We start from the raw sequence: 13,513 nt of genomic DNA, 5'->3' as shown, positions 1-13,513 counted from the left end.
AGGAAGTCAGAGCTTGCAGCGAGGTGAGATCAGGCCACTGCATTCCAGCCTGGGCGACAGTGAGACTCCATCGAATGAATAAAAGAAGGAAAGAAAGAAAGACAGACAGACAGAAAGACAGAGAGACAGAAAGAAAGACAGACAGACAGAAAGAAAGAGAAAAAAGAAAGAAAGAAAGAAAGAAAGAAAGAAAGAAAGAAAGAAAGAAAGAAAGAAAGAAAGAAAGAAAGAAAGAAAGAAAGAAAGAAAGAAAGAGAAAGAAAGAAAGGAGAAAAGAAAAACAGAAAACCTAATGGCAAATGAGCAAGTATGTGCTTGTTGGTGGTGTCATTCAATTTAAAAGTTCTTGTAATCTCATGAAATCAGATAGGGAATGATTGAAACAAGTAAAAAGTTAACTCTAACAACTGTATTAAGCAGCATGATCTTAACGGCATGGGGCGGAGGAGCACTGGAGCCTAATCAGTGTTTCTAGTGAGCACCAGAACTACACTGCGGCTGGTCTGGCTCCACGTGAGGCACGCAGGAGGTTTGTTAACAATGTCAGTGCTCACATCCCCCACTGGGAGATTCTGATTTGTCCTACTCTCAGAATGGCTAGGCACACGTATTTTCAAAAAGCCCTCTAGGTAATGCTGAGGCACAGCCAGGTTTGGAAACCATTTAGCATGAAGTCTGGTACCCCAGAATTCTGAACTTGAATCCCTCTAACAATCTATAGCTCTGTGATTTTTGTGACAGTTATCTACTATACCTAAACTGGTTTCTTCATTTGTAAAATGTAAATACACCACCACTTCACAGGGTTGTTGACTCTGGCACACTGTAAGAGTCAATAAATGGTAGCTGTTGTTACAGATTTTCTAGTTTCTAGATGGTTTGTCTGCTTTGAGTATAAATGGCAACCTCTTCAGTATTTCCTGTGTGTACAGGAAAAAAGTAGCACAACTATTGTTAGAATCCAAAGACAAAGAGTATTTCATTGGCCATTAAATTTATAATAACTACATGATCATTTCCAATTCTAAAGAAAACAATCAAGACAGTAACCAAAACAAAAATATTCCTAATATTTGAGGCAACAAAGTCAGACAATTATACATTTTGTACATTACATTAAAACATATTCGTCTTTCTCTTCTGAAAATAAAGTTCATAAAGAAATCAAAAAAGGAGCACAAAATAACCATATTACAGTATTTTGTATTTAACATTTTAAATTGCACAAAACCCACAGAACCATACATTACAGAGTGAACTTTAGAGTATGCATATTTTAAAAAGTCAACCAGGATTTTGCAGAATCCCAGGATGCAATGCAGATGAAATAAATGAATCTAATTAAATTACAAAAGTATGATACCACCTCACTGAGGAAGGTGAAGGAAAAAGGTGCTGACCTAAGTTACTTTGGAGAATAGTGTTTTGACTAAGGTTAAAGACAAAAGGAACTTGACTGAAAAACCCCAGTTGATAAATTTATTCCTCACAGGGGTACCAGTTAGCAATTCTGAAACTACTTTACATGTATGGTAGGGTTGAATAAACATGTAATTAATTGCAGTCACGGGAGCCAGGCTTATCATTGTAAGAGAAGTAAGTTACAGATAAGCAAGGGAGGAAAGTCAGAATGAACCTTGTGTTGGATCAGAGCCAGAGACATCAGTATGAACTCATGGTTATTTCAGATTGATAGATATAGAATTACAAATCTGTGTATACACAGGTTAGAAGACATACCTGTATTTTCTAATTCTGTCACTGAGAAGGCCCAAAAGCAATGACACCCTGATAGCAACGAACACACCCAGTGCCCACATCTTCATTTCTAAATACCATTATCCAGTAAAACGAACCAGAGGACAGAAAGAGGGAAAAATACAAGACAAGCCCAGAGCATCTTGTGATGCCGGAAAGTAAGAAATGATTAAAAAAGCAAATCAAAAGGAAAATAATACAACAAAGGAGGGGCACGTATCAAAGGACACAGAAGGCAACTGAAAGAGCTCCAGTGGGCTAAAAGAAGAACAGCTTGAGCAACAAAATCAGTAACAATGGGATTGGATTATAACTCAAAGCAAAAACAACAGAAAACATTTATGAGTCCATACTGATATAAATGACCAAATAAATGAGAAGAAGCAAAACTTCCGCCTGGAGAAATTCCAAGTATACATTAGATACTCCCCGCTCCAGGAGGTAGAGATTAATTTCCTCCCCTTGAGAGTGGGTTGAGCGTAGTGACTTACTTCCAAAGTAGAGTATGGAAAGGAACACATGGTAACTCCTGGAGAAACCTGGCAGACACCACCTTAACCAAGTGATCAAGGTTAACATTACCAGTGACAATGCAATGCGACTGGGGCATTTCAACTCTGTGGCATCCATCCCCAAGCCCATCACCCCAGTCTAATCATGAGAACACATCAGACAAATTCAGATTCGTGGACGTGACAACTAAATGCAATATGGTGTCCTCAACTGGTTCCTAGAACAGAAAAGGGAATTAGTAGAAAAAGTGGGAAATCCAAATAAGTTTATTAACAGCACTTTGTATCAAAGTTAATATATTAGTTTTAACAAATGTATAGGGTAAGTGAGAAGTAGTATTAAGGGGTGCTGGATGAAGAGCATATAAGAATTCTGCACTATCTTTGCAAATTTTCTATCAATCTGATATTATTCCAAGATGAAAAGTTTGTTCCAAAAAATAGAATTGTATGGAGTAGTTTTGATATTAAGGATAAATCTTTTATATATGTTTACATGGTTTTAATTTCTAAGCTAAATTGAACTGTAAATAGTATTACAAAACCCATCCTTAGCTACAGTAGCTGTTGGGAAGGTCACCTGGAAACTACTGGACTGCTGAGATGACTCTTGTTAACTTTTAAGCAGGGTTGGGAAGGGTCACCACACAAGCACATCTAATGAAGGAGGAGCAAGAGTTGGAGGCGAGACAATCCCTGTCAGAGGGAGACCATGCTACACTATGAAATGGCTGATACATTCATCCCTAACACCCAAGATCAACAACACTCAGACTAGAAGAATTGGCATGACGGCAAAGTGGGAAAAATAAGTACAAACAATAAGATCCTGGGATGTTCTAAACAGCAGTGGAATAAGAGAAGTAGAAGATAAATGCAAAAATATAAAAAACATCTTGGATTGTATTTGGGCCCACAAATGGATACGGGGGAGGGCAGGTTTCCTCTTCTTTTTTCCTATGATATTACGGTAGTCCTTACAGTCAGGATAAAACTGCAGCTGGTATTATTAGTTCAGTTACATGGATTTAAATAAGCTTCATTTGATAATCTGAGACTGTCTTATTTACAACACTGTTCTATAGATCAGTATTTTCAAGATCCCAAACAACTGCCTATTCAAGGGAACTTTGGAAACTAATCCATGTGTTTCAATTAGAGACTGCCTATGTAACTAGAAATGTGTTCTGAGGAAATCAATTTACAGAAGGTACGGAGCTACAACTTCACATAATTTTGAACAAACCATTAAAGGTATTTATGGCATTCATATTATGAAAACAAACTGCAGATTTTTTTTTTTTTAGTATCACTAGTTGCAGTTCTTTTAAAAGATTTTGAAACATAATAAAGTTTTAGAGAAAAATTATTTTGGGCCAGGTGCGGTGGCTCACACCTATAATCCCAACACTTTGGGAGGCAGAGGCGGGTGGATCACCTGAGGTCAGGAGTTTGAGACCAGCCTGACCAACATGGTGAAACACCGTCTCTACTAAAAATACAAAAATTAGCCAAGAGTAGTGGCACATGCCTGTAATCCCAGCTACTCTGGAGGCTGATGTAGGATAATCACCTGAACCCCCAAGGCAAAGGTTGCAGACAGCTGAGATGGCGCCATTGCACTCCAGCCTGGGCAACAAGAGCAAAACTCTGTCTCAAAAAAAAATTATTTTGTAAAGCATGCTTACAAACAAAGGGAAATTAAATGTAACATCACATGTGCTTTGCAAACACTGGTTACAAGTAATTTAATAAAAAAAAATAAAGACATAGATAAGAAAAATCAAATATCACACGTGTATTTCTTTTCTACAAAATCCTTCACCTATATTCATTCCTATTATCACCGAAACCATAAAAACTGCAAAATATGCATTATGTACAATCTGTGGTACCTTGTCAGTTCAGATATTTTAACAATTAACAAAAACACTGGCCAGGCGCGGTGGCTCACACCTGTAATCTCACCACTTTGGGAGGTTGAGGCAGATGAATCACTTGAGGTCAGGAGTTTGAGACCAGCCTAGCCAACATGGTGAAACCCCCATCTCTAAATTAGCCAGGCGTGGCAGTGCACACTTGAAATCCCAGCTACTCAGGAGGCTGAGACAGGAGAATTGCTTGAACCCGGGAGGCGGAGGTTGCAGTGAGCCGAGATCGTCCCATTGCACTCCAGCCTGGGCAACAGAATGACCCACTGCACTCCAGCCTAGGCAACAGAACAAGACTTGGCCTCAAAACAAACAAACAAAAAACAGTCCTTAAACCTAAAAGGTTTTACTGCCTAAAATGTATGCCCTTAAAATTTACAATTATTTGGCAGAGGTTAAAAGGCAGAATACATTTTAAAAATAAAAGTATAATTGCACCCACATGGATTTACAGTTAGCTTTAAGGAAGAAAAAGTAATAAAACTTCTAAAAGTAAAAGTTTGTGGTTGACTTGTATAGCATTTTACCATTTGATATGATTTGGATCTGTGTCCCCACGCTATGTTGAACAGTAATCCCCAGTGTTGGAGGTGAGGCCTGGTGGGAGATGACTGGATCATGCGGGTGGGTTTCTTGTGGTTTAGAACCATCCCATTGGTGCTGTTCTCATGATGGTGAGTGAGCTGTCAAGAGATCTGGTTGTTTAAAAGAATGGAGCACCTTCACCCCGCCCATGCTCCTGCCATGACAAATGCCTGCTCTGGCTTTGCCTTCCATCATGACTATAGCTCTCTGAGGCCTCCCCAGAAGCTGATGCTGCCTGCCATGCTTCCTATACAACCTATGGGACCATGAGCCAATTAAACCTCTTTTCTTTATTCATTACCCAGTATCAGGCATTTCTTTACAGCAGTGTGGGAACACATACACCACTTACCACATATCTTTTTCAGCCTCACAACCACGATCTTGTGAGGTAGGTAAGAAGGTAGTATTATACCCATTCTACAAATGCAAAGGCTTCGAGTCAGAAAGATTCCTATTTACAACATTCTGTGGTGAGAAAGGGTCACAGTGAGGAATGAAACCCACTTAATGGACTTCAAAATTGTGACTCTTTTCCTGACATACCAAGTAAAATGACTAAAACAAACATGGGAGTGGGGGACTGTACACATATTCACACACATACCCACGCACACACACACATGCCTCCCTTTACAGAAATTATGTTCCTAAAGTGGGAATAAAAATAAAATCTTACTTTCCCACTAAGTTAATCAGAATTGTAGAGCCTTATCTTTTGTTAGTTTGGATTAATCACTAATACGAAGAAGTCCCACTTTGGCTCTCTGTTACTCTTTCATTATTTGATGAACACTTAGCATTTTATGAACCAAAATTTAAAACAGGGGCTTCTGTAGTTCATTTTTTGAAAAGCAAACAATCCACACAAAATTCTAATAAAGTCTTTCATTTATACACTTTATAAACTTTGAATTTGTGTTTCTTTTTTTCTATAACAAAGATGACCTCTTCAGTGAAATTTCAACTGGTCAAACCAAAGAACTACAACTCAGATAAGAATTCAAAACTCTGGGGAAACTATTATTGTCTTTTTTTCAATGTGAGTTCTAATATAAAATGTAGTGCACCTGTTCTCAATCTTTTCTTGCTATAACATATCTAAGGGATACAATCCTCATTAGTAGCAATCGTTAATCACCATGAAAAGCCTGGAGAGGAAGAAGACAATCTGGGGAGGGAGGGTGGGTGAAGCAGTTTACAGAAGCCTGACATGTCCACCCCACCCCTGCCCCACCGTGGCCTCTTCTCACATGCTGCTCTCCTATGAGAACCACTGAATTAGAGGTGAGGTTATACAGTCGGCCCTCTGAATCCGTGGGATACGCATCCGCAGATCAAGAATGTTTGAAAAAACATTAAAAATAAGAATACAACAATAAAAAGTAATACAAGCTACTCGGGAGGCTAAGGCAGGAGGACTGCTTGAGCCTAGGAGTTTAAGTCCAGCCTGGGCAACATAGTGAGATCCCGTCTCTAAAACAGTAATAGTAATAATACAAATAAAAAAGATACAGTATAACAACTATTTACATAACACTGACATTGTGTTAGGTATTATAATCTAGAGATGATTTAAAGCAACAGGAGGATGTACATAGGTTGTATGTAAATACTACACCATTTTATATAGGGACTGGAGCATCCAAGGATTTGGGTGTCCACAGGGGTCCTGGAACAAATCCTCCTTAGGGATAAGATACCAAGGGATATCGGTACTGCCAGGACTTTTTTCTTCATTCAAGTTACTTCAAAATCAGTGGTCACAATACAAATTAAACATCAACCCTGTCTTGCCAACATATGTCCTTAATGAAATTAAACCACTCCAGCCATTCATGTTTAAGATTTCCAATCAAAATAATATTCAAAGTAAATCTCTTAAAATATAGCTACAAAGCACTGGTTCGTGTTGTAAACATCCTCCTGAATTCATGTGAATGCTTAACCCTTTCTCCTAAGGGCTCATAATCTGGCTGTCAGAATAAAATATTAAAATCTTGCAAACTCAAGTTCTCTTCAGGTGTTCTCCACAGTTACCAAGTTGTTTATCATTTATGAATTTAAAGCAAGCCAGGTTCTGTAAAAAAACTGAAGTTAAAAAAATTAAAATAACAAGTATATACAGTTAGCTCTCCATATCTGTGGGTTCCACATCCATGAATTCAACCAAGTGCAGATCAGAACTATTTGGGAAGAAAAACTACATCTGTATTGAACATGTACAAACTTTTTTCTTGTCATTATTCCCTAAACCATACAGTATTAACAACCATTTACATAGTGTTTATATTACATACGGCATTACACATAATCTAGAGATTATTTAAAGCATACGAGGCTGTGCACTAGTTAAACACAAATACTGCATCATTTTGTATCAGGGACTTGAGCATTTTAGGATTTTGTGATTCGTGGGAAGTTCCAAAACCAAACCTCCTCTGATACCGAGGGGACTGTACATATGTATGTATATAGCCACTAAAATTCAGAATCACAGACTTCACACAGGTATCAGGTATTGTAAAGATTTGGGTTTCACTTTTAGCCAGATCAACGTGCAGACTCACGAGAAGAGCAAAATCACTTGTACAGTACTATTTTGGACTCTCAAGAGCGATATCCCACAAAATGCCCTTTTCTAGTATTAACACCCTTTACAATAAGGAATTTATAACACGTCAAGCTATCAAAAGCAAATCTATACTGTTTTCAAGTCACTTCCTCTAGTGGGCACATTCCTCTCACAAAAATCTACGCATCTCGAAACACATATTGGACAACAATCAGGACTTCCCTTAAACTTTCATCATCTGCACTCAACACTTTAACCTTGCCAGATAGTGTTGGCTTTTTCCCTTTGATCATTCTGACATTTCTCTATAATTTACATCTCTTTAAAATACAGTGACCAAAACTTGACATGCTAATCAAAAGAGAGAAAACAACTTCAAAGGATAAAGAAAGAACTTTCTCTGTGACCTTGGGTGCCCTATTCATTTAAAATACCTGAGTGTGATGTGGACTTTTTTTCCTGACTCACATGCAGCTTGTCATCATCCACGACTATGACTTTCTTCCTTCCGTCTTTATTTATACCCAGCCTGTCCTCTGCCATCCTCTATTTACGTGGTTGAACTTATTCCCTCCACATACCACCTGGCACTTAATTCACCAAATTTCATGCAGTTTTCATAGATATATTTCTTATTTATCATAGTACTTTACAGAAATGCTTAAATGTGCAATTTATAACTGTCATTTGTGCTAAAAATATTAGAATATGAAAGTACATAACACCAACATTATAATTTACAATCGATAAATGGAACTAAGGACATCATCGTATTAATGCCTACTGGAAACCTACCTCCACTGGACGATCGTTCTTTACCAATGCTACACGTGCCCTTTGCAAGGAACCATCCATTAGCTTGTGAAGTCTTAAAATTAACTTTCTTAACCCCATCTGCTTCAGTGCTTTGTCTACAAATGGTCTATAAATAGAAGTCAGACAATGTCTACTAAAGCCTGCTTCTGCGCTGCAGTCTGGTGCTCCCCAGCCAATAGAATCATCCTCAGACTCCAGCCTCTCAAGCTTCTTGGATATGCAGTCCTGCGACCGGATGTCGAAGCTGTTGTCTGCGGGCTGTCTGATTTCCGGTACCCCAGGATCAGAGATTTGTTCTTCCTCACTCTCATCCGTACTACTTTCCAACTCCTTCAACTCTCCTTCTGTGTCATCACCCTCATACTCCGGCTCATTACCTTTGGATGGTCGAGGGGAAGGGATTTCAAACACTGGCCAGCCAATGTCTGATAAATTCTTGATGCCCAAAACAGTGCCCATAATCCTTAATTTCTGATTTAAGTCTTTTGTGATGTTTAACCACAAACAGAGTGCCTGCACCCTGTCCTGGAAGTCTTTTGCAGCATATTTTTCGTAGTCCTTCTGAAGCGCCTGCAATGATGGATAAAGTGCTTCTATGTACTCTAGCAGCTCCATTATCCGTTTTACCTGCTCAAATGAGACCCTCTGGCGTTGGAGATGCTCGTGATGTGTTGAGTAACCTACAGTCTTTGTTCCAGGAGTGGCTTTGCACTGCCCTTCTACTGAAGTACCATTAAAACCAGCTCCATCTCTAACAAAGGCGAAGCTCCCATAGTTGACTTTGAAAGTAAGGATTTCATTGATAATATCTGGGATGGCTTGACGGGCTGTATATAAAAAGAAGTCCTGGTCATTAATTGTCCGTCCTGCATGCCAGGCTTGTAGCTCTAACCAGATCAGTTCGTTAGATCGGTTAAGCCAGAAACCAGATGTATTTTCTTGTCCTCTTTGCTCCCTGTCTTTCTTCTTTGAGACTGAGGTAAGCTTTAGCAAAAGTCGTAATGTTTCAAAAAACTTTAAACGATCTGCTGGACAGTCAGTCCTAGAAGTCTGGCGTGCAGGTCTGGCTATAGGCATGGGCACAGATACTGGAAGCTTAGCGTTGCTACAGCCAAGGCTGAGGTAAGGCTTATTGAGATCCACATCTGGAATTGATTTTTTTGGCAAAGATCCACCCACTGAGTCTAACATGAATGAGCACTGTACGTTTTTTTTATGATCACGCTCTGTTGTTCTAAGAGCTGCTCGGATCTTTTTCTCCTGCTTATAGCTGTATTCTTCCACATTCTCCACTGTTTTTCCAGTGTCTTTATGTGGAGGCTGATTTGGTGCATTCATTTTTTCTATTAAAAAAAATAAACAGAACATTATTTAACTCTAAAATATGAAGCTACTCTCAATATTTTCAATAAAACCGATATTCACATGTATTTATATTTTCAGGCTGCAAATGGAAGAAAAACAGCATACCATATCCTGAAAATTAAAGGAATCAAAAAATATATGACATTTTTCTCTATATTTTAAAAAAATTCCGTTTTTCCAGTATTTGCTGTGTTCTCTTATATTCACAACTAATCACCTAAACTAGCTGTTAATTTCCATGCTACAAAGCATAGTTATCAAATCATTTAACCAAACTTCTGTAAGTAATCACCTTCAATTTAAGAAGGAAGAAACAGCATGGGAGATCGGACGGAAACTTGGATGAGAAAATATATTTAATTCCTGCATTTGTCATTAGCTAAATGTGTAAACTTAAGAGGAAATCACGTAAATTATCTGGATCACTTGTGTCATTGGTAAAATTAGGCAGATTGATGCAAGAATCCTTTAAGGCACCTTAAGATTATTCTCATAAAAAACTGAAAGACAGCTGACAGACAAAAACATTGACCTTATTCTATTCCTTTATTTCTTCTTTGCCACAAACAAGTGGGCAATAACATTTTAAATTTAAAATTATCAAGACTGAAGACATATAGACTAATTTGGTATAATTTGTTTAATATGTTATACCGGCACATAAAATCATTTACAATTCATGTGAAAAAAGCAAAAATCACACATTTCTTTCAAACAACTAGAAAAGGTTCTATAATTTGACTCCAAGCTTTGAAATGAACACACATACATCCTCTTTCCTGTATGGCACTTTTAACACTATTAATTGCTCCATGTTACTGAAATCCTTTCATTCTGTTGCTTCCGGGTTCTTACACTTCCTTAATTCCCTTCTTTTCAAATACCTCCTTGGAACTTTGCTCACTACATAAAATGTTAGTGTTTCTCAAAGTGCTAATCTTAGATCTCTTCTCCCTGGGTGTTCTCATTCATTTCCACATCATATATCGATAATGCCCAAACCTATAATGCCATCCCAGTCTATCCTCTACCCTCAAGGCATAGTTTATTTCATTGAATCTAGGACACACACTTTTTCATATGTTAACATCTCTGATATCAGAATGTTACATATAATCAATGATGATATAAGTAAATTTTAGGGACATATTTGCCAATATATTTCATTTACATTTTTCTTTTTTTGAGACAGGCTGGAGTGCAGCCTCAACTTCCTGGGCTCGAGCAATCCTCCCGCCTCAGTGTCCCAAGTAGCCAAAACCACAGGCACGCATCGCCACAATCAGCTAATTTTTTTTTTCTTTTTGGTAGAGACAGGATCCCACTATGTTTCCTAGGCTGGTCCCAAATTCCTGGGCTCAAGCAATCCTCCCGCCTCTCTCTCCCAACGTGCTGAGATTATAGGCATGAGTCACTACGCTCGGCCCATTTTTTAAAAACCTATATATATGCATAAGTAAAATATGTGTCTACATATCAGAAAGTATAAAATATCTCTTTAAATAAATAAAAATTCCAATCATAAGAACACACCATCAATTGTAAGCTGTTTTTACCTCAGAATATATTATAATTTCTTAGTATATATTTCTTATATACTAAGAATTTTATTATATATTATATTAATATAACAATTATACTAAGAAATTATTAATTTTCTCAGTATATAATATCACCTAGTTTTAGGTGATTAATTGTGAATATATAAGAGATTAGTTGTGAATATAATATCTAAAGACATATTAACATATCTTCAAAATTGATGGACTACGGTATATTTACATGGGTTACAAACCAATACACCACAAACCAATGCACCAATGAAAATTTGCTTAAAACCAATTTACTTCCTAATTGATTTAAATTCGTTTTAAAATAAGGATTTTTAAACAAATTTCCCAAAAGCACTTATAGCTTGATTAACCTTATATTAAATTTGCCTTATATTAAATTTACTTTACGCTCCATTAAAAAAGATTTTAAGCCAATCTGTCCAAAGAGATTTTTTGCTGTATTTTAGTATACAAACCAATATTACTATTATTTTTTAAATTAAAAATTTTTAAGATAGAATTTTTATCTTTAGTACTAATCTATTTACTTCTAAATGTCTTTAAACTTTTTATATAGCCCATTTAAGAAAATTTCTTCACAGTTTTATTGTTTCTAGCTATAAATGCTTATCAACTTATTTATATCAAAAAAACTGCTTAGACCAACTCTTTAAATCTCTTGCTCTGTTGCATTTAACTCTGTGTTTTTTATACCTTTATTAACAGAGCACATACATACTATTTGGTTAAAAAATGGTATTTTGAAAGCAAAAGTGACAAGTGCTTCCACATTTAACTCCACTATATTTTTCAAGATAATTTATATTATACTTTACTACTGGGAAACACAAAATGACATATACATTGTATCACTGTGTAGGACTGGAGGTAAAGAAAATGAATTTATTTTCTAATACACTGAATTTGACGTGCTTATGGAACATCCATGTGGAAATATCTATAGGTAACTAAGAAAACAGATGTTGGGCTCAGGAGAGAAACCCAGAGAAATGGATTTGGAAATTATTAGTATGTACAGATATTATTTAATATTGTGATAGGAGATAAGAACATCCAAGAAAAGCGTGCAGAAGAAAGGCAATGAGGACCTAGAATAGAATGTGTATTAACTACTATGTACATCCAAATAAATGATTCTGAATCAAAGAAAACAAAAAATTGTGTAATAAAAAACAATCTTGTTGGCTTAGGTTTTGGGATTTTAAAATACTTTATAAAACTATTGTGGTGCATTATTGATAATGGCCACAGACTATCTGCATGCAATTTATAATTGGAAAGTAATAGTTGACAGTGAAAAAATATTACTTTTCTTTTTTTTTTTTTTTTTTTGAGACGGAGTCTGGCTCTGTTGCCCAGGCTGGAGTGCAGTGGCCGGATCTCAGCTCACTGCAAGCCCCGCCTCCCGGGTTCACGCCATTTTCCTGCCTCAGCCTCCCGAGTAGCTGGGACTACAGGCGCCCGCCACCTCGCCCGGCTAATTTTTTTTGTATTTTAGTAGAGACGGGGTTTCACCGTGTTAGCCAGGATGGTCTCGATCTCCTGAACTCGTGATTCGCCCGTCTCGGCCTCCCAAAGTGCTGGGATTACAGGCTTGAGCCACCGCGCCCGGCCTACTTTTCTTATATAATTTATTCCAGTTCTTCTAACCTATGATTGAAAAGTCCTAAGGGAAAACCCAGGATTAAATGAGAGTCATTAGGATGCCTTTAATAATCCCAGAAGACTGGCTACAAGCATTATTCCAAATCTATGCTACACTGACCAGGGGCAAAACATGAAAATAATAACAGATGAAGCTTCTCACCCTAGACCGTTATTCCAACAATTAAAGCAACCTAAGAGAAAAAAATGCCACAATCCCATTTTTCTACATAAACGTAATCTCATTTTAGCAAACCTGAAAAACTAACTTTTATAAGTTAAATACAAATCTTGTTAAGTTTACCTTACAGGATACAAAACAGTATATTACACAATTTTTTGAAATTTTGTGTTCACATAAAGCAATGGTTTAACATTTGGACCAACATAGTATGTTTAAGGAAAAGCAAATTGGGAAAGGAGCAGATGGGACAGAGAAGCTTCTTTTTTTTTCTCCCCAAAACATAATCCAAGTTGGTTCTGGAAAAAATATAAATGTATACACCTTCGTTTAAATAATGATGCAATTCAAACTTAAAATAGACAAACTCCAGTCTAGCTACTGTGCAAAAAGGATATACCAATTACTCCACCTCAGCAGTAGCTACCTTTTTAAAATAATAGACTTGTGACAGAAGGAGAGACAGGGTGATTTGGTTTGGATGTTTGCCCCCTCCAAATCTCATGTTGAAACGTGACCCCCAATGTTGGAAGTGGGGCCTGATGAGAGATGTCTGGGTCATGGGGGCAGAT

The 13,513-nt window shown here is 37.2% G+C and overlaps 1 protein-coding gene across 6 annotated transcripts in view; it reads right to left on the bottom strand.

Annotated features, from left to right (window-relative positions):
• Positions 1–13,513, bottom strand: part of MAP3K4 (mitogen-activated protein kinase kinase kinase 4) — a 127,618-nt gene that overhangs the window by 60,292 nt on the left and 53,813 nt on the right. For all 6 annotated transcript variants that reach the window (XM_050786827.1, XM_050786833.1, XM_050786832.1 and 3 more), the window contains exon 3: positions 8,157–9,520. In XM_050786827.1, the coding sequence (XP_050642784.1) occupies positions 8,157–9,520 (1,364 nt within the window). The remainder of the gene's footprint in view (positions 1–8,156; positions 9,521–13,513) is intronic.

The sequence above is a fragment of the Macaca thibetana genome, chromosome 4 (genome assembly GCF_024542745.1).
Source record: "Macaca thibetana thibetana isolate TM-01 chromosome 4, ASM2454274v1, whole genome shotgun sequence".
In the NCBI taxonomy this organism is placed as follows: Eukaryota; Metazoa; Chordata; class Mammalia; order Primates; family Cercopithecidae; genus Macaca; species Macaca thibetana.
Note: the sequence above shows the minus strand (reverse complement) of the source record. Positions and strands in the feature narration are given on the sequence as shown.